The 27,033-nt window shown below is 36.5% G+C and overlaps 1 protein-coding gene across 1 annotated transcript; it reads right to left on the bottom strand.

The window, feature by feature from the left end:
* Positions 1 to 20,333: 20,333 nt before the first annotated feature.
* Positions 20,334 to 20,876, bottom strand: LOC145687460 (uncharacterized). The gene has a single exon (XM_081760912.1). The coding sequence runs from the start codon at positions 20,874 to 20,876 to the stop codon at positions 20,334 to 20,336; it is 543 nt and encodes a 180-aa protein (XP_081617038.1).
* Between the last annotated feature and the right edge of the window lie 6,157 nt (positions 20,877 to 27,033).

Consider the following 27,033-nt stretch of genomic DNA (forward strand, 5'->3'; position numbering starts at 1 on the left):
TGAAGCTTTTGTAATTAATGTCGCAAAGAGTCCGATACTTCGTAATATGTGCCAAAGAAATAAATGCATGTTTTCAGCAGGATAATATCGTATACCTTTTGCTTCTACTGATGGTATGAAAATAATGTTGAGTTGATTTTAACATCCCTTCCAGCAGCGAGGCTATATGAGACGTTTACCTACCGATTAGCGTGGAATCTGAACCACATGAACTCACACCGGGAATCGAACCGGCTCTCTTACGTCAAAGGTGCGTACGATAACAGCTTAGCTACGAAGGAACTCGGTATGAAACTAAAATACCACACATTACCTCATATTACTTAACCGACAGATTTCTGTTTTATGATTAGTTAAAATAGTATTTCTGGACACCGTAGCAAAACATGTATTTGCTTTTTCAAGCACCTACGAAAAATACAAAAAATAAACACAATAAAAACGAAACATGGAAAAGGACTCAAAGTAAATTGATTTGCCTCTCTCGAATTAATCACTCAATGTATTAGAAGTGCATAAGCTATCTCGAGCATTTCCAGTAGAACTACAGTAAAACCTGTCTTCAACGGACCCTTTATTAAACGGAAAACTGTCTTAAACGGAAATATTTCACTGTCCCATGAATTATGGAGAACAAAACGTATAAAACTCCCTTCATTAAGCGGACAACGGAAAGAAAAATAAACATTTAACGGAAAATTCTGAGTTCCGGACTACAGCGTTTAAAAGATGTTTAGACATTCTGTGAGACATAAACATTACACTGTCTGCGATAAAATGTTCGTTCTTTTGTTAAATATTTCTGGAAAGTGTTGACCTTCCCCAACCACTACTCATATTCACCCCCACAAATTGTCCCTAATCCCCGCAACTTGGTCAAGAATCATACGGAATGTCGGAGAGAAGAAAACGAGATAGAGGAAGAAGAGGAATACGATACCGAGTTCCGAGAAGAGTGTAGAATAAATACATATCAAGATTCTCTCAGAAGTTTAAAGGAACTGCAAAAATTTGCCTTACGAAAAAATGATTCTGATTCACTTTGTATAATTTCTCAGGCTAAAGTATATGCGGAAAGTCAAGCAGCCAAGCAGCAATGTACACAGAAAACCCTGCTTGGCTATTAGAAAAATAAAGAAAACTTCTGCATAGCATATTTTGTATTTATTTTAACGTTTTTGTGTACTTATTCGTAGAAGAAAGAAGTACTGTAATCGAACAATGTACGTACAGCAATATATTTTCTCAGTATGCCCCTTTATAAGCATGTATTTAAAAAAAGAAAGGAAAGATCTACCTCCACTAAACGGAAACCTGACTTTAACGGAAATTTTTGCAAGTCCCGCTCGATTCCGCTAAAGACAGGTTTCACTGTATTAACACTACACTGCTCGCGCAGATTATTATTGTAGTCCAGTGGGTTTCAGTTTTCTGGTATCTGAGGGTTGGCAACACTTGTCACCTTGAGCGGTCGTCTACCTTCCTCCCTCATTCCTAGAACACCATTAGTCGAGTGATAACACCTAAAGTCAACGCACTGATGTTATACGGATTGTTATTTTCGCATGGACTACTATTGTAATCCATGCGAGTACTGACGTGATAGTTTGTTTTCTGGCTAACGTTTTAACTGTTCTTGTTTTGAATGTATTATTTCACATTATTCGCTCAAATAAATGTGATATATGTTAGTTTAAAATGTCAGAGCAAGAACAGATACGACAGTGGCTAACAGAAACTGAAAGTGATGACGAAAGTGTTTTGAGTATAGAAGACTAAGATGAAATAGAGGAAGATGTTGTCGAGTAGTGACTCTGAAGAAAGTGGTAGTGACGATTTGGAAGAAATAGAAGATGAAGAAAACAACGGTGTTATCCAGAAAGACAGGGTTCACGGAGAATTTTACATTGGAAAGGACAGAATTACCAAATGGTATATTGATCTAGTGCACCCAAGAAATACGCGAACACAGCTTCATACCATCATACCTACACTGCATAGTTATTAAGGTAGAACAACACTAAATTTGGAGTTGACATATCGGACAAATTGTGTCGGCAGTGTGATACAGCCAGGAATTAGCAAAGATGGCCACTCACTGTCTTCTTCCACGTGTTAAACGTTGCTGGAGTAAACGCTCTCATTGTTTTCAAACCAAATAACAATGATGCTATGATCAACCGTAGAGACTTCCTGCAATCTGTGGCTATGGAACTTATCAAACATTTTTGTGGAAGATGAAGAAACAAGGGATGAAGAAACAAAGTACAAGATGTTTCAGGTGCAGTAAGTGGATCTGCTCTGACCACAAGCACACTCTTTGCACTGACTCTTATGACTGAAACGCCCTAAATTTTGCCTACTTTTCACCTTGTTTTCAAGTGTAAAAGCTAAACTTGCAAACAATTTAACAATTTTTTTTTATTTTTTAACAGTTTTTAACCCTTTAAATGCAAATTTCCTCTTTTATTTCAATTTTTAATCAAATAGTAAGAAAATAAAAGATTTACAAAAATATAGTAAATTGCATACGCATTCTAAAGTTTTGTCTTCTAATTCTTTTTGTGCATTAAAAAACAAAATGTTGGCACTGAAATGTGTTCTTTATTGCTTGTGAAAACCCACAAAAATAATGTAAAAATACCGATTGGATAACCAATAAGATATATGCATTTATCAATGGACTACAATCGTAATCCGCGCGAGCACTCATGTTTCAACAATTTCATGCGAGTACTGTAGTGTTAAAACGCGCTAGTTTTACAACTTGGCTGTGTGGTCTAGTGACTAGTAGGTGCGTCTGTGGTATACAGGGTCCCGCGTTCGATTCCCGGTGGGAGAACTTTTGGAATTTTAAATGTTCTCGATGTGTCTATGTTTGCGTCCCTGTCATTCAAGGATACTGGAAATAACTAAAATGTGTATAATCGAGTAGGAAATATACACAAATTACTGGCAAGGGAAAAGCAAACTTTGGTAAGTGAACTTCGGGGCCGTCTTTCGCGTTGTAACTTAAAAATGAAATAAGTGGGATTAGCGAGGCGCTTGCAATTACAGTAATGATTATTGACGGTTCGGTTCTCAGTCCGGTTTTCTTTCAATATAAGGATATTTGATTTTTTTCTAAATAACCTAATATTTTGAACATTTGAACTAGTTATAAAAACAAAATCAGAACCTCTGTCACTTTTATTCACTATCTGTTTGTATACGAAGATAACGCTATGGAAATGCTAGCACTACCAAAGTTCAAATAGATTTCTAAGTTAATATCAAATTGATACCACACGCCTAAAATAAGAATATGTGTCTCTGCTTTATATATATACTTCAATGATACCAAACACAACCCCCTATCCCCATGCTTTCGGTGTAGGGGTAACTTTAAAAATTTAAAGTGGGGTCCCCAATTCTTATTGCACATTTGAATTCCCCAGAAAAAAGTGACTGATTCCACCCAGAATTGAAAACAATAACTTCACGGATGGCACTTTTATCATACGGAAGAAGGAGGGGTACCAAAATGTTATGAAAACGTGGTGCGTCAGACTCGTCCTCTGTGGTCATACGGTTAGCATATTGGACTGCGGAGTCAGAGATCCTGATTTCAATTCCTAGTAACCCTAGGGGAACACCAAATGACTAGGTAACAAGTAGTGACTATTTTCATGAGTATACGCATCAAATAAAAATCTCTTAAAGTCTGATACTAATATATTGTTATTATTATTATTATTATTATTATTATTATTATTATTATTATTATTATTAATATTATTATTATTATTATTATTATTATTATTATTATTATTATTATTATTATTATTATTATTATTATTATTAATATTATTATTATTATTATTATTATTATTATTATTATTATTTCTTGAGATGCAAACTATAGTTGCAGTATTTTTAGAAGGAATGTTGCCTAACTGATAATCCCTATGAGAATTGTTATGTTTCTAAAGTTGTGGAAACTCCTCTTCCCACCCGGGAAAGCAGTAATTACGTAAGTTCCTCTTACTCTCTACAAATAAAGTACTGTATAGTGTCGTAACTACGTTTTATGGGCCACCCGCAATGGAATAACCAAGGCTCCGCCTTAACAACATTTGTTGTGGAATGATAGACAACATAATAAATAACCATACTTCCCTGTAAATAAATGAGTTACATGCATGTAACTACAAGGCGTAAATATTCATAACTGCAAACCACTTTGTTATACATGTAATTTATTCAATAAGCTTCAAAATGGAAGATGGACTCACTTCTTTGCAGTCAGTGACGTCAGTCTTCATGAAAAAGTAGCAGGAATTAATTGAATGATTTCTTTCTTGCTTTCCTGTCAGCAAAATCCCGTACATCTATCTTTTCAGCTTTGTCCGCATTTATTGAAAAACAGTGCTAGATTATTTATTCTATTCGGCCCATTGTACTTTTCACATAGTTCATTTTATTATTATTATTAATTTCGAGAACGACCTCTTAATAAAACTGACAGAGACAGAGAGAGTGGAAACAACAAATACTCAGTAATAAGTTCTGAGTAGCTAGACGCCAATGATAGATTTTACGATTACAAGCCTTGTTAGGTCAAACACAGAATTCTGAACACTTATTTCGGATTTCATGTGTTTCACAAAGCAAATTACTTCAATTGGAAACGAAGAATCAATGCAAGTTGTTTGAAGTATCTCTGCTCTTCTTAGAATTCCATCATTAGTGAGACCAATTATATTGGCAGGAAACAAAAAGGAAAATTCGGATACTATATCACGCAAAGATGTAAAATGATAACGTAACTGTGAATTTAGTATGTCAAATAGTTTAATGTAGATGTTAATTCTAAAGTTCATTCACAGTTATGAGACGACTATCTTCACACAACTCATCAAAATAACGGACCGACATTCCTTCTTTTTTTATTCCCGCTACTTGATCTACACGTCAAGCCTCCCAAATATAGCCGAAAAAGGGAAGGGTGGAAGAATATTGTAGAGTACTACAAAACTCAAAAGCGTGTTGATTCGGCCTATTAGGAGGGCCGTTTCTAGTGTCGAGCCTCCCGCATTGCGGGGTTTCGCACCATAATAGTTATGCCCTTGACTGTATAGCACATATAGCACTGGCAAAAAAAATATATTAAATTTTAAACTGGAAAGGAGAACTTTACATATTGTTTTTTCTGTGAAACAGATGCTTGTTTAGCTTTATTGGAAAGTGTTAATTTTGCCAAAAATACTGAACGTTGAAAAAACAACAATAGAATTTCTTTATACGGACTAAAACTGGGAGTTCTAATTTCTAATGGAGGCAGTCGTAATAAAAATGGATAGGAGATAAACATAAATCGAAAATGGTATGTTGAAAACATTTTCATTGATTTTGCCTTCTGCCTCAGGCTCTCACAAGGTCAGACAAATATTGTCTGTTACGTTTAAAATTGCCTGAAGGAAAGTTGAACAGAATACCACAGATTGTATCACTCAGTAAACAGTTGTAAAGTGCTCGCTTGAAGTCTAACAACATATATCGAAATAAGAAGTGTTTTCTGGCTGTTAGCAAATAAAAACTACTATCTTACTATCTCTTGGAGTAACAAACTGCGCATGCCGTTTGGTAGCTACAACTAAGAGGGGTGCTCATTAAACGCGCAACTCGTCAAAAGGGTAGAAATTAGAAATGGCTGAGAATAGAAAAGAGCCTGTTCTCGCTTTAGTGCAAGAAGGCTATTGCGCTTCACAAGCCGCTGAAAGGTGTGCAGATTTACCAAGAACAGCACCGAAGTGGATAAAGCGTTTTCGAGAGACTGCAGAATATATGCGGCGCCGAGATAGTGGTAGGCGTCGTGTAACGACACCAGAGCAGGACGCGCAGCTTGTTGGTGCAGCGCGACTTAATCTCAACATGACCGCCAGACAACTTCGGCACACATCAGCTTTTCCATGCTCTCGAGAAACTGCTGTACGGCGTCTTAAGGAAGCTAATCTTCACGCCCGTCTTTCTGCTGTGAAAGAATTCCTCACGGAAGAGCCTAAGACGACGTCTTCAATATTCGGAAGAAAATGTGAATCGTGATTGGAGAAATGTTGTCTTCACAGACGAATGCATATTTTCTTCCTCAAATAACGGCCCAGAAGTCATGTATCGTCCGAGAGGCTCCAGGCATGATCCCAGATACGTTTTCCACAAACGTCACTGTGGACGCGTATCTCTATCTGCTTGGGGTTTCATGACATCACAGTGCCTAGGAGTACTCCATAGGGTAGAGGGCCGTCTTACAGGTGAGCAATGTTTACTTATCCTTCGGGATGTTATGTTGCTATCTGTGCGTTTTCTCTACCCCGATGGAGTAATCCAGTTTCAGCACGACAGGTCTCCGGTTCATATGTGTCAATTAGTTCAGAATTGGCTCTCGCAGCAGCCTGATTTAGAGGTCGTAGATTGGCCACCGCTTGGAGCCGATATGAATAGAATTGAGACAGTATGGGCAGAGGTCAAAAGGGTGATGAAGGAAAACTGGCCTAATCCGCCTCCATTCACAAAAAAATGAATTATGGGAAATCGTTGCAAACACCTAGGAGGAAGTCGCCCTTAGTGAGCGCTTTCTCCGCAGACTTACCGAGAGCATGCCCAGAAGGCTTCAGGCAGTCATCGATGAAGAAGGTCATTGGACCTCCTATTAAACACTTATATATAAACAGCCCTTTTCAGGGCTACGTATTCACCTCCATGTTTTTTTAATGCCAATGAAAATGTATCTACGTCACTTTCACCGTTAAACAATGAAAATGGAAAAACATAATAGCAGTGGACAAGACTCAATCATGCGAACTTCTGCATTATAATCTCTCACTTATCCCCTAAGCCACGGAGTAACACGTGGAAATCTTTATTGCAAAAGATATTAGTGGTTCATAACAACACACTCTCGTATATAATCCCTGTGCCCCTTGCTGCTATCGATGGCGTGAAAAGAAAATGCTACACATTACCCATATCATTTCACCAGTAGATTGCTGTTTTCTGAGTTAAAATAGTATTCCTAGGTACCTAAGCGAACAACGTATTTCCTTTCCATGTATTCTACGAAAAACTTAAAGAGCAAAGAAAATAAAAACGGAACAAGCGAAAAGATTCGACGTAAAAGTATTTCCCTTTCTCGAAAAAAAACATTCAGTGTATCAGTGTCATTGCAAACAATGACCCCCTGATGTAATGAATAACAACATGTAGTAAAGATCATGGGGTCTCACCATCGAATCCAGCTTGTAATATGGTTTTGTTTTCTTCACCACAATAGAAGTTTTTCTTTTAATTATCCAGTCATTTGAGAAAAGCAAATTTTGAAGATATATAACATTTCGTCATGACAGGCATATTAGCACGAAGGAATAGTTTTATTTCTTGCAATCCAAACCCTGAAGAATGAGCTAATGAATAGCGTTTATGGATCTTTCGATAAGCACCATCCTCTCTGTTGTCGTCGGCAACGTTACAGTTTTATTATTATTTATTTATTTATTTTATTCGTTTGCGCGCATTACATTATGTTTTCCAATAACTTCTAATGTTAAATTTTACTCCGCTGTTACTTCTTCCGTCGTGTTCACTTCCACCTGCAATGTTAGATTTAGGCATATTTGACTGTCCTCTAAATTGTATCGAAGTTTTGTCAAGTTTCCAGCGGACGTCAGCTAACCATTTTCTTCCAAGTACTAAATGTATTCAAATATTTATTTCAAACGGTTGATTTGATTTCTCGTGATGATCGGACAGACAATCACGATGTCACTTTTACATATTGATCGCCTTATTTGGACTTGCCACATTTTCCCCTCAAATGTGGGGTTTTAAGGACAACGGAAGATGGGCTCACATATTTTAAAATAAGATCTTTATGTATATCTGTTCCTCTTATGATATATGTGTTAATGAATGATAAAAACAAGACTGGACCAAATGCTAAAAAACGTATATTAAAAAGATAATTTCAAGTGCTTCATCCGTTTTGCTGTGAAGACAAGATACAAACTCGATGTCATCATTCTTAGATATTCAGCAAAAATGATACAGATTGCCTCTCTTCTCCACTTAATACCGAAATTTCTAAACACGGTCGGACACGTGCACACTCGTTATAAGGAATTTATGAATTAAATTTCATCTTAGAAACGTGAGAGATTCTATTTTTGGCATACATTTTAACACCCTCTCCACTGTTAGGATACGTATTTCAATAAAAGTGGCGTGAGAACAACCCAGTCCGAGGTAGGTGTTAACTATGTTAATAAAATTCATTTCAAAACGGTTCAGCCATTTTTCGTTATGATAAATAACGTGTTCTTCATTTATATACTATGCAAATATAGATTAATAGTATTGTTACTGTTTTGTTATTTATTTATTTAAGTTATTTATTGATATAAAAATGAGGTGTCATGTTTAATGTTTAAGAATACCTAGCATTTTCCATGTTATCAACAGTGAAGTAGCGAATTTTGAATCTAATATTTATATTATATTCAATTTAATGTGTCACGCTAGTAGCAAATTAAGCATGAATGCGAAAATATTGTTCAGTTTCAGTTCTCAAGAAGTTTTCTTTCCTGTCTTTCTATTATTTTGTCAGTAGCTTACAAAACACTGGCATCAGACTTTTGCATGTATATTCTTTAGCATTTTTTCCATATACTTTCCTCAAAGTTTAACGGGAATTGACCCTTAACGGTAATCGAACCCGAGACAACAAGAACCAAAAACGCACGCGCTAGCCACTAGACCAGCAAAAAGCACGTAAGTTCTACTAACAGTATCATACAAAATTTCCGTGTGTACGACGACGTTTTGTCGTATCCAAGTCTGTTCCGATCATATCGGGATACGAGTGTGACTGCTTCCACACGAAATTCTTAACCAGTTTCATCACTGCTTCCCAATAGCAGCATAATAATAGGGTCTATTCCAACCCAAACGGATAAGAACGGATGTGTTGTTAATTAATTTTCTCTAAAAACGGAGTTCGATTCTCGGCGGGAGCCCATGGGTTTCGGATCCCACGTTCAGCTGTAAGTCTATGTCTCATACAGCTTCGCTGCTGAATGGAAAGCTAAAATCAAGTCAGCTACTACAACTAATAACAGACATTCAAGAAAGACCTCTACAGACAATTTTCTTCATAATAAACTTTCTTTTCGTACCGAAGAGAACAAATATATATGTATAATAACAAGCATTCTGTAAAACTTTCCGAAGTATTCATACACCTCAAAAAAAGAGAAAAGAAAAAGAAAAAATGAAAATTGATATAGGAAATTCCACCAAAAATAGGTTATTGCAAGCAAAGAAGGCTATTTTTTGGCATTATTCAATTTGATCAGTTGCTACATTTGCTAATGAAATATTGACGTTACATGTTCTCCCTCGCCGAAAATCTATTGTTAGATACATTAATTTATATAAAAAATCGGAAAAGAACAGTTGATTGAGTGAGTTACTACCTCGATTTATCGCTAGTTTAGTCAGTGTGTAACGACAATGATATAACCATGGGACGCCAAATTGCTGTTGCGTTCTTCAACGTTTAAAGTTCTAAATATATTTCAAATTCTATTGAGAGTCAAATTCGAAATGTATATTCAAGAAACTTGTATTTCAGCACATAAAGGCAAATTTTTGCCAACTTCAAATACCCTGCATTTCATTGGATTTTATTTTATTATAAAAACTGCTTAATTCTATTATAGAATTGTTTATAATACCTTCGACATTTTCAAGTGTAAATGTATTTTTTCATTTCTTTATATAACGAAATGTAACGATATAATGACATTTTGAACTATGATCTTTGTTTTCTTAAGAACTAAAGATGAGTATTTTATATCTAAACGAAAACACAGTTATATTTAATCCCAGAAATAAAGATGATGGAAACAATTGTGCTGACGATACACAAAACAACTCAAATCCATCTCCTTGACCATAGCGTCTTCTGGACTACAATTGAAGAGAATTCAATATATTTTTTTTTTAGCTTTGAACATATTCATAGTTTTTATTAAGAGTAAAACCTAGAACACTTTTACACTTGTAAAATCTATTTCATCTTGTTTCCTTGAAAATAAATATATAAATAATTACTTGCAGAATATCGAATCACATCTCAAACCGTAACCATATTTTTCTGTTTACTGGAGTCCTATCTGATCAGTGAAAAATGAAAATGAAAAATGAAGTAAGACTTACGAAGAGAAAGCAGACTTTGATAAATGAACTTCGCTGCCATTTTTGCAAGGTGATAATGCACATTTAAAATATTCATATTACAAACTGGGAGAGCGCAATGGCCTAATATAGGAAAGAAAAAGCGTCCTAAAATTTTCGACTCGCCGCATATGTCATACGTTGCGCTAGTTTTTTAAGTGACGGCGTGGCAAATTCAGTAGCGTTCGTGACTCACGTGTAAAGTGTCACGGGTTCGGTTCCCGTTTCGCTCAACATTTTTTTTTGCTTTTTCTTCAATCAATAAGCCACTTGTAGCTACAAGTAAAATGTTAATTCACCACATGTTTATAATCAATTAAAACAATAGAAATATTCAAATCAGTTGTAAAATCTTTCAATGTTCCATATTAACTAGCAACGAAATATAATCTGTTACGTAAATATATTGATATCACGAGTTATATCTTGGCTACCACAGTCGTTGTGTAAAATATGTTCTCATGCTTCGTGTCTACATCTGTTCACAGTGTGAGAATTACAAGGGGGATGATAAGGAAATCCCCTTTGGTAATATTGCATGTTACTATAACTTAAGGAGATTTCCCCCTTATTCCCCTTGTAATATGCGGCGATAATCTGTCTCCAACATTGGGGAAAGGACGGGTAAGACCGTTCCTACATTTTTTCTAAAGTGATATTCAAAATAACTATGAAGTTGAAAAACAATACTGCGGAGGATCAGGGGAGCAGAGTTCTCTTCAACATTGGAAGGCGGGCAAATTTGAGGCAAATTCTTGGGACATATCGATTCCATCTCATTTTCCTATCTGGCAACCGGACACAAGTCATCAGATATCTCCCCAAAAAACACATTTCAAATCGGGGGTACAGTCCCTTAGTTCCATGATTCGACTCCCCCATCCTCTCGTGCCATTTGCGCTAATGCTTGTAATACACACACAGCCAGCAGATGTAGACACGAAGTGTCAAGAACATTTTTTACACGACTGTGCTAACAATAATACAACTCGTGATATAAATATATTTACGAAATAGGAACATTGAAATATTTTACAACTGATTTGATTATTTCTATTGTTTTAATTAATTATAAACATAGGGTGAATTAACATTTTACTTTTTTCTACAAATGGCTATTTTATTGGTTGAAGCAAAAAACAAAAAGAGTTGAGTTCAGCGGCAATCGAACGTGGAACCCTTCACGCGTGAGTCAAAGATGCTACTTTAAAAAAAAATCAACCGATCATATCTCAGTTTCCTGAGCAACCCGAGTTTCCTCGCATACTAGGCCTCTTTGACGTTTACCATATTCGACAGGGACACGAACACGTACATATCCAGAACAGTTAAAATTCCGACCTTCCTCTTCAGAGGGATTCGAACACCCAGTGGATTGTGCCTCATGATCCGAAGCACTGATTCTGCCATGCCGTCACTTCATAAGTTTGGGCAACGTACGATATATGCGGCCAGTCGAAAACTTTCAGAAGCTTTTTCTCTTCTATATTAGGCCATTGCGCTCTGCCAGTGTGTAATGTGAACACTTTAAATGTGCATTATCATCTTTCAGAAAACGGCCCCGAAGTTCATTTACCAAAGTCTGCTTTCTCGTTGTAAGACACGAACGCTAGTCTTGGGAATGGGAATTCTGCGCGGATGCAATGAACTACGGAAAAAGATACGCAAGTCATCTACTCTATAAATATATGGCAATAACCCTAAGGTTCATGCTGTGAAAGGGCGTTTTTTCTTCTTTTTCTTTTTATTAAATTTTTTTCCGATATTTCTATAGTGTCTTGTGTGAACTGCAAATAGAGAGATTGTGCATTTATCGATTTTGTTAGGAATTGAGCCTTTAAAATCTTTACAACATTTAATTAAATAGCAAGGTGATAGAAAGGAACGTGTACCGATTTCATTCTCATAGTACGGGGCAAAAGATACTATCCCGTGGAAAAATATGCATTTTTTTATGTGACAGGTAATACGCGACTTTGGCGTGGGAAACACGGGGCATTTCCGATGTGAGCTCATGCGGTTCGGATTCCACGTTAATTAGTAGGCCCACGTCTCATATAGTCTCCCTGTTGAAAGGGGCGTTAAACACAAAGTCAACTCAACACTATTTTTATACCACGAATAGCAGAAAGGAGCAGACGATACTATCCCGAAAAACATGCATTTATTTCTTTTACACACATTACAAAGCATCGGACGATTTGCAACATTAATTTAAAAAGCTTAAAGAGAAAAAATCTTTATGGACAATAAGTTTCTTACATACAATATTCAATTATATAGGGCCTACTACTTATCTTTCTTATTTAATTTATGAAGCGCAATGATTCACTGGTAGAGCCCTTACCTTTGGTGCGTGCGGTCTCTGGTTTTACTCCGTCCAACTAAGCTTCTGGTGGACATCATGTCCTTGAGTTTTCTCAAAGCATTTCCTTTTCTTCCCACTTTCTCATTCCACTAATTCTTATATCATTATTCTTACTTTGATCATTTTCTCCCTTAGCCTAAAGTGGCAGGGTTCTAGAACACTGGTCCGTATACCAATTGAGTCATGATAAAGAAAGCAATCAACCTGGTTAATAACCTGTCTTCACTCGATATTGCTTGTTCGACATTACTATATAAACTGTGTATTGAGATTTGATAAAGAAAAGAACTTAACTGTTTACTTACCCAAATTCACCTCTATGTACGGACCAGCATTCTAGAATTTTCCCGCCTAGAGGGCGAAATAGTGGGATGTTAAATATTTCATTTTATTTTCTTATTGAATTTAGCTCTTTCAAATAATATTTTATCTAATATAATAACAAAATAATATCAAGTGCTCGCAAAGCTGGGAGCGAGCTCGAAATCTCCCGTAATGTGCGGTAATCTTATTAAATATGTTTCACTACCAGATCAGTTGTTGAATGTTTCATAATGCTATAGTAAATTCCATAAACATTGAAGCGAAATAAGTAAAATGATGAGATTGACAATTTGAACTGCACAGTATTGCAAAGCTGGCGGTGTAAATATTTACTCCATTACGCAAAAACTGTTTCAAATACAACCATTATTATACACTTCATTTTCATAAAATTGTTCTTATAGCAACTATATCAATTTCCTAATTAAATTCAATTTATAGATAATTTTGTCTTACATATCAGATGATACTCATGCCATAAACTATACAATAAGTTAACATTCCATGTAAATAAAATAGGAAATGTAAGATGTTACAGATTCTGGAACTGCAATTTAATTCAATTTTAAACAGTATACATTTTCTATATGATTGTTCAAATTCTTTATAAAAATCCAGATTATGATTTACACTAACTATTTTAATTAAAAGTACAAGCATACCTACAGTATTGTATCTCTCTCTCGCACTTGCACTCTATACATATACACCTGTGTGTTGCAATATGTATCAAGAACATGAATATTTTTTTATTTTGGACGTATGGCTTAAGGTTGGTATTCGGATCACAAATCTGTTCTCATTCTAACGGATGTGGTATTAACGTTAATAAGGATTGTTAACGTTCCTCATTTTAGTGTCTTCGTATAAAGCCTAAATGATGAACATTGAATAAATGTGACTGGGGGTGGAAAGTGATTGTTCATCTGGTCTTGTATTTTCAAGCACTTCAAAGTAGACATTTATATTTTTAAAAAGATTTCACTATATTGAAAAAAAGATAGCTTTCCGCACTTGGGCTCGAACTACCACCTTTCGATTCTAGAATTTCAACAGAATTGCTAAACCCGCGTGGCCACGGCGGTATGCTGCGCAATCACGCGTTGTGATATTAGAAATAGAATCACTCCAAGCGCAGGTGTACACTTGGAGTTTTAAATAGTCATTTTCTGTCTTTTTCAGTAATTTCAACTAAAGATATTGATTGATTTCCCATACTGGAAATTCGCGTGAAGTGTGAATTGTATGTTCATCTTAAAAATACATTATTTTATGTTCCTTCAATTTTACGTATTTGTGAGTGTTGCTAATACCTCTGCACTGTGTGGAGACAATTTCCCTTGGGATATTCTTCACGTAACTATCTGACAGACTAAAGTTTCATAACAATCAAAGTTTTCTGCTTATAATTTTCTTATCTTGCTTAATTTTTTTCACAAAAATCATAAATAATTATTCATTACTACACTGTTTTGTTAAGGAAAGCACAAAGAAGCGACACTATATTAAGAAAACTGAGTTATTAATGAAAATGTAAAAGTTACAGTATATGCAAACTTTTTTTTTTCGGATGACGATACATCAATGTCAATTGTGGGCTAGTGTGGATTGGCAACAGTAGAGCAAAAGACAGTGTTTCTATCTCAGATTATATGTAAAAGTATACATTAAAAACTCAAATATTTTTTTGTTTTCTCATAGCATGATAATACTACAATAAGTACCAAATTTCATATAAGTAAATTCCCTCGTTAAGCGGGTTTGCATATCCAGACTCCCAACTATGAAAACATTTATGCTCACTCCAACCTCATCATTTCACGAATTCAACCTGTTTCACATATCTTATTAGGACGTAAAATCGAATGTGATTTATTCTAAAAACACTTTTATACATTGAAAGAACTGTCATGTCTACATATTCACTGAGAACTCATAGTTGTATCAGAAAAAACAAAAGCGAGTATGGAACAGTAAACCGCTTTCACAAAAGTCAACAGGAAGTCTGGAAAAGCAAATGAAATGGTCGAGTGGAATGCCCTTCCCGCTGGTCTAGTTGCTAGCACGTGTGCCTTTGATGTGCGGGGTCCCGGGTTCGTTTCTCGGTGGGAGAGTTTTTGTGATTTTAACTGTTCTCGAAGCTTCTGTGTTCGTGTTCCTGTCTTTGTAGGTGATTGGAAAAAGTCAAGTAAACGAGTAAAGCAAGTAAAATTAAGTAATAAGTAAGTTACTGAGACACAAAAAGTGGCTTGCACGTGCGTCTTTGGTGTACGGGGTCCCGGGTTCGATTCCTAGTGGGAGAGCCCTTGTGATTTAAACTGTTCTTGATATTTCTGTGTTCGTGTCCCTATCGTTCTCGGTAATTGGAAAATTAAGTTAAACGACAAAAGAAAGAAAAATTATTAATAAAAAGTTCAAGTAAGTTCCTGAGACATCTTCGGAGGGTCAGTTGACATTTTTAAAAAAGTGATTTTGCGCGATACTTTATCAATCAAATGTTAGTGTGTTCAAACGCTGTACGAAGTTGTTTTTATTTTAAATGTCTTTCTATTTTCATCCGGAGCCTGAAAACTTTTTTTTAAGTAACTCATTGGAAATTTCCTTTGTTTCAAAATCCATTAGAGCGGATTATCATATGAAAGGCAAATCAATAATATTAAAATGTACCACTATTTATTCAGAAAAAGTCATGAAATGTGAATTTCGCTTAAATTCGAAATGTGAAACTTGGTATATAAACTTTCAACTAAAAGGAATGGAATACGTATTTCAGAGTTTTCGAAGTTCTCCTTTTAAGCAGAAAGAAGGAGGAATTTATTTAATTATTTCTCAACATTTAAATCGGCGTTCGCTGTCTCATCATATCTAAAATATTTGCTAAAAGTACAGTATCTTACAAATCTCTCATGTATGAACATGAAATTTAATATAAAAACCAAATAGACACGCAACCCAGCGTTCTAGGAAATTCCACTTCCGTCTCATCTCATGAAAAATGATTGAGAATTTTAGAACATAGTTAGCACTTGGCTGAGGCCATTTTTTAACCATGTCAGTTTCATTAAAATTCGTATCCTAAGAGGGTGGAGAAGTTAATATATACGGCGAAAATTAAATATCTTCCAAGCCAAGGAGATAAAACTAGGTATATACACTTTTTACTTCATGGGGGGCGCGGTGGCTCAGTGGTAGAGCGTTCACCTCTGGTGCTTGGGGTCCCGGGTTCGATCCCAGCCCCCGCCAAGTGAACTTTGTGGTGGACAAACACCGTGTTCGTGGGTTTTCTCGGGGCTCTCCCGTTTCCTCCCACTTTCTTCATTCCACCATTTCTCTCATCATCACCGTCTCCTTTAGCCTAACCGGCATAACCGTGGGACGTAAAACTCAAAGATTCCATTTTTCATTTACTTTTTACTTCACGAAGTCACCATGTAGAAATGCCCAAGCGTTTTCGAAAATTCTGCTTCCAAAAGAGGTTACAGTGTGGCAAAGTGTTTGAAACGTCTGAAATAAATTTTTAAACATATTTAGCACGTGGGACATTTCTATTTTATCAACTCACTTTGAAAAAAAGAATCGTAAAAGTAGAAGAGAATTTAGATTTCTTGCAAAGAATAAATACTGCATTGTATGAAACATTTTTTTGAACATAGTCGAGCTAGGGGGTTTATTTCACTTTTGTTCAAATAAGTTACGTAACGGGGAAAGGGTGATCAAATATAACTTTCAAATATTTCCCATAAACCTATTCTACCCGTACGAGAACGGGTTTGCATATAATAATAGTAAATAATAATAGCCATATTCTCACAAATTAATATTTATTTCCAGCAAGACTCCTGCATAGCAATGTACTGCAGTGGAAAATTATATTTTACCAGTTTTGTCCTTAATGAAACCACAGTTCTTACACAAGTTATTTCGTGTTTAAATGATATTTAATTTAATGTTTGTTGCAATATTCGGAATATTTGTAATTTTAAATTTAGTTCTGTCAGAGACTCGCACCCCTAGATTAGGAACCACTGCTCTAGGGACTATCTAGAAACTTTGAATTTTCACCTACATAGGATTTGTGACGTGGAATACCACTAAGAATTTTTTTTGAAAATTCACGAAAAGATGAGGAATTGGGGTGAGAGTTATTTTAATATGATACCCTTATCTCCGAAACATATAGGACTGGGAACTTAAAATTTGGTATTTGGATTTCCAATTTAAAATAATTTAACACGTGTTTCAGCATTTCTTTTTTCTCTTAGTAATAAAGGGGATGGAAAAGATGAGAATAGGAATTATTACTCATATCGGTATCTCAGAATCTCTGAAAGTTACAAACATGAAATTTGGCTTTAGGACTTCCTATTTAAAACAAAATCCCTTCAAGACATTAAACAGGACCACCCAATATTTTTCAATTAAAGTTGAAACCAAAAGTTGTAGTAGATATCTACCACTTAGTTTTATAGACTAGTGATTAGAATGGAGATGAAATATATTCTAGGGACGCTTAATCCAATAAAAAAACCGAGCCTATTTATTGCCGTTTGTCATATTCAGTCTTGTTCAAGAAATCTTTGCCACTCACCTCTCTTTGAAAAGGTCTGTAGTCTTACCTACAGTTAAAATTAAATCAAATAAATGTGAATTTTGTTTGGTCGATTAAGAAGTTTATTTAGAGCCACAGCATTATAATTTCCTTTTGCGGTTGCAAGAATATCATCTTTCATAGCAGGGTGAGTGGTCAATATTTCTCTAACAAGACTGTACAACGATAAGCGTTAAAACCGGAAGTGGTTGATTTCTAATAATTACGTTTGATTACAGGGTAAAAGAAGAGATGGTACCTACTTTAAGAACGCTAACTCCTTTCTTTTTTAAAAAAAAAAAAACTCTTCTCGCTCTCTCTTATAGGTCATGTAGTATGTATATTATATTTAAACTGGAAGTCATATTGGATTACCAGGGTGTCTATCGGTCACGAGAGGGATTTTAAAAGGTCATGAAATCAGAAAACGGTAATGAGAGTCAAGAAAAAGTCATGAAATTTTGCTTTTGTATCACGATTCATTTTATCTGTACAAATATAAGTACATACTGGAAACTGTTGCTTTAGTGAAAATTGTTGATTTCTACCGCTTCTAGTTTTATCAAAGTGTTAAGGATAGAAATGAAAGGTGTTCTTGGAATCTTTTAGTAGATTTCTCAAAAGTGCTTCTTGCTATATATTACCGTTTTCCCCGTTCAATGTTAAAGCGGGAACTAATTTATTTCTGCCACTTTCTATTTCAATACAGTATTAAGGATGGAGTTGAAGGGTATTTTTGGGATGCTAAATCGACTGCCGGAAACCGTTTCTTGCTATCTATTACCCTTTCTGGTTTACAGGATCAACGTTAAAAGCAAAAATGGTTGATTTCTACCACTCCTGGTTTCTGATCCACAACCTCCTGGTTTATGATCCTCTCCTAACGAACTCTTTCGAGATAAATACCTTAGCTATCAATTGCAAAAAAACAGAAGTCAAATTCAGTTTCGTTCAAGAGTTTCGTGCGGAGTAACGGTACGGGATGGACCAAAGTACTAACTGTACAATATTATTATAAATCTTACTCTGTAATCCCAATAATTAGATACATATTTCAGAGTTTTTGATTGTGATCTAGAAGGGAAGAAAAGGGTTTGGAAGAGAATAGAGGTGGATATTACAATTATTATTATACTAAGATGTTTATATCTCGGGATCCCGTAAAGTTGAAAACATGAAACGTGGTATTTGAACTGAAATTGGTATGCTTCCAGATATATAATGTGCAAGGCCATAGGCCGAACAAACACGGTGGCCTGGGAGCAAAGCCCCCAGGTATCTCAACTGAAATTCAGTACACTTGCAGGTACTTGAGGTGCGTGGCCGTAAGCCGAGCAAACACTGATGATTGCAGATTTGAGATGCAAAGCGTTAGATCGAACAAATTTGCGGATCTGAGGGCAAAGCCTTAAGCGAAACGAAGGCTTGTACTGAATAAATTGTTGAAGACACTAAGGAGGGTCACACAATATTTTCTTAATTAATAATGAAATAGGAAGTGATAGTAGATTTATACCACTTCCGGTGTTAATAGAGGGATTGGATTGGTGACACAATTATATTCTTGTGATGCTTAATTGATTGCAGAAAACTGCGTCTTCCTATCTACCTCCGTATAGAGGTTGATATCTACCAGTTCCAGTTTTAGTAGAGGGTAAAGGATGAAGATGAAGTGTATTCATAGTCGATTGCAGAAAACCGGGTTACGGTCTCTGCTCTGCAGTGATCAACGTTAAAACCGGAAAGGGTTGATGTCTATTACTTCCGGTTTTAGTATAGGGTTAAGGATGGGGATGAGAACGGATGGTTAATCGATTATGGAAAACAGCGTTTTGTTATCTATTACAGTTTTTCTTCCATAGCAATCAACGTTAAAAACGGGAAATAGTTAATCGCTACAACTTCCTGTTTTAGTTGTAGGTTAAGAACAGAGATAATATGCATTCATAGGACGTTTAATCGATTTTCAGAAACAGCTTCTAGCTTTCTACTAACGCCTTTTGCTCTACAGTGATCAATCTTAATCCGGAAGTCGTTGGTTTCTGCCACTTCCAGTTCAAGAGTCACCTTCATTATCTTTAAAACATTTTTTCCTACATAACTATGTAACACTTGGTTTTATTCCAACTAAACTTGATACATATATGTCTTACAATCTGGAAAAAATACTCGGGAGTGTAAGGAATCCCTAGCATCCCAACGAGTGGGATGGGAGAGCTGACATTTTAAAAATAATTGTAATGATCGATATTCGTGTTGAATCTATAGTTTTCGGGTCAGTCGCTGATATGGATAATGACTGTTTCCATGCCGTTCAAGTTCATCCCTGAAGAATCGGGAAGAGTGACATTTTAACCCTTAACTAGTCGCGTGAAAAAAGTTACTTAATTAGTCGCGTGCGGAATTTTGTTCCGCATAATAACTACATAGTAAAACTAGTGTAATATTTGTTTTTTTTATTTTTATTTAATTTTAGGTTAAAATATTTGTTTTAATAGGCGTCTTAATTTATTTTATGCTATTGAAGACCTAAGCTAATATAAAAATACGTTAGACATAAATACCTAAACAATGAAAAAATTATTCTACTTTCTCTCAAATAACAAGAATAATAACATGTATAGTTAGACCTGATAAGAAAGATAGTTTTTATGTATTTTGAAACGTTCATATATTATGCTTTTGCTTCTCGGTTTACATATCCATACTACTTACATATCCTCGTCTTCAAGTTCATCTATTCTATCTTGATGAACACATTCTTTGCAATATGTGACGGTTTCTTTATGCACACCGCACATAAATTTTTTGACACTTGACACAATAATATTTGGTCTTCCTGTTTTCTTTCCTCGTCCAGAGAGCACAACGCCCTGAAATTGGAACTGGATCAGACACAGTAGATGGATCTTCTGGTACTCCTGCATACTTTCGGATATTTGATTTTAATTCTCTGGGGAGATATTGCAGACTTACTCTTGCCTTCATGTTGTCCAAGCAAAGATCTTTAGCTAAGACTTTCAGAAAATCTTTCCTGTTCATGTTACTCTGTGTGTTGGACTGAAAAATTATGAAGCTGTTTATACCGGCGATAATCATCAAACCAAAGAAAACAGCTAGTGGCCATTTATGAGTTCTTCTAGATACAGAATATGTAGCTTTCATTTGGTCTAGCGTATCTACACCTTCTTTTGTTACATTGTAAAAAGTTAACATTTCTGGCTTTTTGGCTTCTCCGGAAGATTCAACAATATCATCAGAAAAGTGCATGGAAGAGATAAGAGTAACCACTCGATTTTTCTTCGGTACATAGGAAAGGAGAGTCATATTTTCACCGTAACCAAACAAACTACTGCATTCCTCACGTCGCTTGCCCTCAGTACATATTGCAGGGATTTCTCTTTTATTCTTCCGCAGAGTGGCAACTAGAGACAGTCCACGTTTTTGTAGTTCTTCAGCCAGTGGTATGGATCTAAACCAGTTGTCAATAGTGACATTTCTTCCTGTTCCGGTTATAGGGTCTACTAGCCTAAGTACTATCTGATGGGATCTATTGTCCGTCTGAAATGGTCCATCGGGTTGCTGACCAACAAAGCAAATATTTTGATTCCATACTTAGCTGGTTTTGACTTCATATAAACACGGAAACTGCATTGTCCTCGAAAAGGTTCAAGCATTTCGTCAATTGTGGTATATTCCCCAACAGAATAGCAATTTTTGCAGTGCAAGTTGAATTCTTGAAAAATATCTCGAAGAGGCGCAAACTTGTCAAACTTTCTTCTCTCGTATCTGTCAACTTTGTTATCAAACGAAGAGCTTGTAGAAGAAATCTCAGTCTTCTAAGAGTCGTTGTTCCTGAGAAGAATTCAATTCCAGTCCCATCCTTTGCATAGAGATCGTCCAGATTACCATGAGATGACTTAAGTCCTCCTGCAAGATATAGAAGGCCCAGCAAGGCCTTTACTTCTGTTATATTAGTATTTTGAGCATCTCTTTCTCTGCTATAAGCGTCCCTATGTGTTTTAATCCGCTGGTTTGTAAATTCAACGATTCTCTCCAGCATAGATATACTAAAGAACAAACTCCAACATTCGCTCGGCGTTTTCGCTTCTCTAGCATGTCCTTTGACTCCTGGTAAATTGGTCAAAATATTCTGACTTCTTCTTCGTATATTTTGCCGTGGAGCATGTGGGTACCATTTAGTGACATTGGGTGATATCAATAAAACGGAGAAGTTACTCATTACGCCCAATTTTGAAGTAGTTACTCGAATTGGCATCAATAAAAAGAGAACTGAGCACTAGTCGTCTCGGCTGACCTCGGAGAAGCCCCGCCCTTTTGAAGTAACCACACCTCTATTCTCGAGCCGAGTAACTACTTCGCGTTTGATATCAATAAAAATCAAAGACTCCTCTGTGATGCTAGTAACTTCTCCAAATTTGTGGAGCAAGCTAAATAGGTGACTCCGTGCGAAATATGACAGAGTATATGATTGTTTTGCTACGTAGCAAAACTTATAAATTGCATAGAAATGTTGCAAATGGAGATTACAAAAAACATAGGTTCATGAAAGAAAATGTAGAGTAGATAGCACAACATTTTTAGGAGAATCAATGGAAATTTGGGGTGGTGCACTGCGTAATGACGAAAAGATGCGGGTTTTCTTGCTTTACATGAGTGATCCGGAATTCGAGGTCTGAATGTCAGGGGATTCTGTTGTGGCTCAAAGTACTGTATCTATGACTACTACAAGTGTAATGGATGCGATTATTGCGAAATCTGAAAATTGATTGTTTCCGGAGGTGTGTGTAATATTCAAACAGCAAAGGCAGAGTGGCAAGAACAATATACATTTCCGGGTGCTATCGGAGCACTTGACTATACACACGTGGCAATAAAGAAACCTAGTATTTTGGAGACGAATACGCTAATAGGAAGAGCTCCTTCGTGGCTATGCGGATAGCGTATATGTCTTTGGCATGAGAGACCCGCGTTCGATTCCCGGCGGGAGCTCATAGGGTTCGGATTCCAAGTTAATCAGTGGGTCCCGTCTCATATAGCCTCGCTACTGAAAAGGACATTAGAACTCAAAATCAACTCAACTCAACGCTGATAGGAAGAGTGTATACATGACACGTATGGCGTGGAAAACGCAATTAGATGGACGTGCTTTATGACGTGACTGGCTGGACTATTTAAAAAAGGAAACAAAGGGACCAAGTGTCTGATTTCGTTCTTAAAGTCTTGGAGACAAGACCTTGGACAACACGTGCTATGCACTTGTCGTGCTAATCTTGATATTGCTGGATTCCAATCAACATCCATCAGTTCCAAGAGGTTCGTTCCCGTGGTTTCAGTATTACTTTCTTGTTTCCCGTTTTCTTTTTCAAATTAGTTTTTTTTTAATGCTCGCTCGGATATTAAAGATTCTCTTTTGGATTTGTGTCTCATTTGTAGATGTATTTGGTATTTCGTTGCATTTCACTGTACTTGCCTTCAAAGCTTCGGCTTTCCATCGTTTACTTTCTGGTAACTGTGACTTTGAAAGTACCGCTGGAAACTCTTTTATAATATCCACAACTGCACTTTGAATGAAACTGTCGTTACTACTTGTCCCTTCCATGGCGTTTAGGATACTGCGCCATAAGTTACCCACAACGAAATGACCGCCCAACAGATCGGAGAAATGAGTAACCACTTCTTTTATTGATACGACTCAGTGCTACGTGCAGAGGAAGCGCGAGTAAACGTTCATAAATCTGGAGCAGACTAGACCTGAGTAGTGGCTTGTTTTATTGATACGAAATTCAGGGAGGAGATTACTCCAGGTGTAGTTACTCCGATTCTCGAGCAGGACTTCCCAGGAGTAGTTACTTGTTTTTATTGATATCACCCATTGCGCTTTCCTAGAAGATATGGTGCCCATGCAGTAGTATTTGAAAGTGATTCCACATGATCTGCTTGTGGCAACACTTCACCTTCATCTGCTCAATCTTCACTGGCAGAGATAGGGTCGCTTTCTTCAATATCTTCTTCATCGCCATCTTCCATATCCAGAACATCTAAATTGTCGTCTTCAGCCAGAACTCCCAGCAACATGTTTCTAATTCTGTCCACATCACGTTCATGATGATACATTTTGAAAGAAAAGACTGACTCTCTTCTCTATGTATTTATTTTCAGAGCGCACAATGCACATATGAACCGCCTATAAGTTTAGTTGCTTACAATTACTTCTCCTACAAATTTGTAGGAGAATAAAAGGGTAACTTATTTAGTCGCGCGCGGAACTTTGCTCCGCAAAATTCATCACTCTAAAATAAATAACAAAATATTTACTAGAGGCTTGGGCAACAATTCAAATATGTATTGTTGATTAATCATGAAACTTTAAAAGACAGCTAGACAAAAGTTTAAAAGCATACGATCGAAAGTAAGAAAAACAAAAAGAAAAATGAAAAAAATGAAATCTTTGAGTTTTACGTTCCACGGTTATGCCGGTTAGGCTAAAGGAGACGGTGATTATGAGAAATGAATGAAATGGTGGAATGAAGAAAGTGGGAGGAAACGGGAGAACCCCGAGAAAACCCACGCACACGGTGTTTGTCCACCACAAAGTTCACTTGGCGGGGGCGGGGATTGAACCCGGGACCCCAAGCACCAGAGGTGAACGCTCTACCACTGAGCCACCGCGGCCCCCAAAGAAAAATGTAAAAGTGCGGAACAATATTCCGCATGTGACTAATTAAGGGTTAAAAGTAATCGAAAATGACGGATATTAAAAACGAATCCACAGTTCTCATTAGTGCTAAGACGAATAGTGGTACTATTGATACAATTTAAAAAGAAGTTAGAATGCAACTTTTGAATTTAATTAATGTAAACTTATGCATTAAGAAAAACTAGACTATTTGCCATCCAAAGTTGTAGGTGCAACTATAGAGTTTTTTATTATTATTATTTTTAAAGTATACTTTTTAAATAGCACCACGACATGGGAGGGAGAGAGAGTGAGAGATTTCTGGCCTTTTCAACATATTCCTAAACGTTTATAAAGATTCTTTAAAGATTTTCTTATAATTTTAATTTATGTTTGTTTCTTATGTTGCAAGTACACACAACTTGTAAGATGTAAATACAACTTTATTTTGAAGGGGCTCGAAAATGGTGACGCCATTTCCGTTGTTCTAGTAGCTACCACGCGCGCCTTTCGTGCCCGTAATCACACGTTCGATTCCCAGTGGGAGTCTCTTACAAAATTTGGACGATTACTGTGTTTGAATTTCATCTTAGAGTCTACGTCTCATATAACCTCGAAACAAAAAACGAATCCGAAACTTAGATAATTAACTAACTCGAAACCGATGAGAGTATAAAACTCAAGGTTTCGGCAGAAAACTAGCACAAAAATTTGGAATAGAAAAAGTATCAAGTACCCAGTTGGAGTGGGAGAGAAAGGATGGGAACACGGACATAAGACCATAAAACACATTATTGAAATGATAGTCAGTGATGATTATAAAGGTGGCTCGGGGTCCTAGAGCTTCGAAATTCCCTCTAGGACATTTCCCGAGCGTGCTCAATCTGAGTTAACAGAATTTTCACAGTTCTGTATTCACCCATCGTTTATTCAATCCCCTCCTGGAAAATCTAAAATGAACATTGTCTCCTATCGTGCTCAATATGAATTACATGTATTTTTGGAGTACTGCTTTTCACCTCTAGTGTAATGAAATTCTTCCACGAAAAAATCTGTAATCAACACTCAGGCACGTAGCCAAGGTGGGGTCCGGGGGGTCCTAACCCCTTCCCCCTTCGAGACCAGAAATGAAAAATTAAGAAAGGATAAAACAAAATGTTATGACAAAAAGAAGGATCAGCGTTAAAAATTAAAAAGAAAACTACAGGAAGCTTTTGCTTACTCTTTCTTATGAGGAGATTTGAATTACTTGCAATATGGTGACGAGGTAAGCGAGGTATTCTGGAAGAGTCAGAAAATTTAAAATTTCAAGAAAAGTTATGGGATTCTCAGAATTCCTGCTACTGGTCAGGGAGATTTCAAGCTTTCGAAAGCAAAAGTGCCGTTGTGTAACAGCGTGGACATTTTTAATCATAACTTTTCGTCATCGCATCCTTGCAGTATCAAACATGCTATTTCAATGACAATTTTCTGTTGCTCCTTTAACCTGTCATTTAGAACCGACAGTAGTTGACGGAATAATAAAAACAAAAAATTATGTTGAAAGAAAGTTCTGTTAGCATTTGATTCAACAGAGAAAGGAGCGCATATATTGTAAAATTAATTGAATATACACATGCTTCGCACAGGGACTGTATTTGGAAGTCAACGCCTGTGGGAGTATCACCATTGATCTCAGCGACCGCGAAAAGTATGGATTTGATACTAATATCGGTCATTTTGGGCTATTTTTTTTACATGTCTCACTATCCACCCCCGGCTGACTCCCGACCCGCATTCTTGAAAGTCATCACTAATGGAAGTGTCACCATTGATTTCAGCGACCGCGAAAACTATGGATTTGACACTAATATCGGTCGTTTTGGATTACTTTTAAATATCTTGGTATTTCACCACCCTGCGGTGACCCCCGGCCCGGAGCTGAATAGCGTGAATTTGAAAGTTAATGCGACTGGAGTTTCACCATTGATTTCAGCTACCGCAAAAATATGAATTCGACACTAATAGCTGAAGTGGTAGAGCGTTGGCTTCGCATTCGGGAGGTTGTGGCTTCGAATCCCGCTGCCTACAATTTTGACTGAGGTTTACCAGGGTTTCTCTCAGTCCTACCAGGCAAATGCCGGGATGGCACCTACTAAACAGGCCCTGGCCGAAACCTTCCCAAATCCTTTCCATTGTTAATGTTGTTGGATATTCAATGCAAAATGGCCTCTGAGCTGTATCTGGTGATAAATAAATAAATAAGTAAATATCGGTCATTTTCTACTACTTTTACGTGTCCGGGTAAACGCCCCCTGAGACCCCCTGGTTCGAAAAATGTTTAACATTTGTCTGGAGCCTGGACCAAGGTATTTGTGACTAAAATTTGGTAACTCTCGGTCAATTTGTCTGGTTCCCATGCCGGTTCCGGTACACGCACCCTGAGACCCCACTGTTTCGAAATTTGAAAATACGCTTCGTCTTGATCTGGGGCCTGGGCCAAGGTACCCCTGACCAAAATTTGGTAACTCTCGGTCTACTTGTCTGGTCCCCAGGCCGCACACAGACAGACAGACAGACAAACACACAAACGAACTCTTTATTTTATTTATATTAGAAGATAGTTTACAAGACAGTATTCAGTATGTACTTTTTATTATAATTGAGGTCACAACGAAAGAAAAATTGTTATATTTGAATAAATAGGAGAAGGACGTAAATATTGCAAAATCTTTTTCAATACTTTTTTTTTTATTATTTTGCTCGAAATTTCTTCATGGTTTGTTATTAAAATACTTGCCAACA

Source organism: Thermobia domestica, chromosome 6 (genome assembly GCF_964235325.1).
Source record: "Thermobia domestica chromosome 6, izTheDome1.hap1.1, whole genome shotgun sequence".
NCBI classification, from domain to species: Eukaryota; Metazoa; Arthropoda; class Insecta; order Zygentoma; family Lepismatidae; genus Thermobia; species Thermobia domestica.

What these genes read in the sequence shown, in the direction of transcription:
- LOC145687460 (XM_081760912.1), bottom strand. Translation starts at nt 20,876, where the DNA reads ATGACTCTCCTTTCCTATGTACCGAAGAAAAATCGAGTGGTTACTCTT.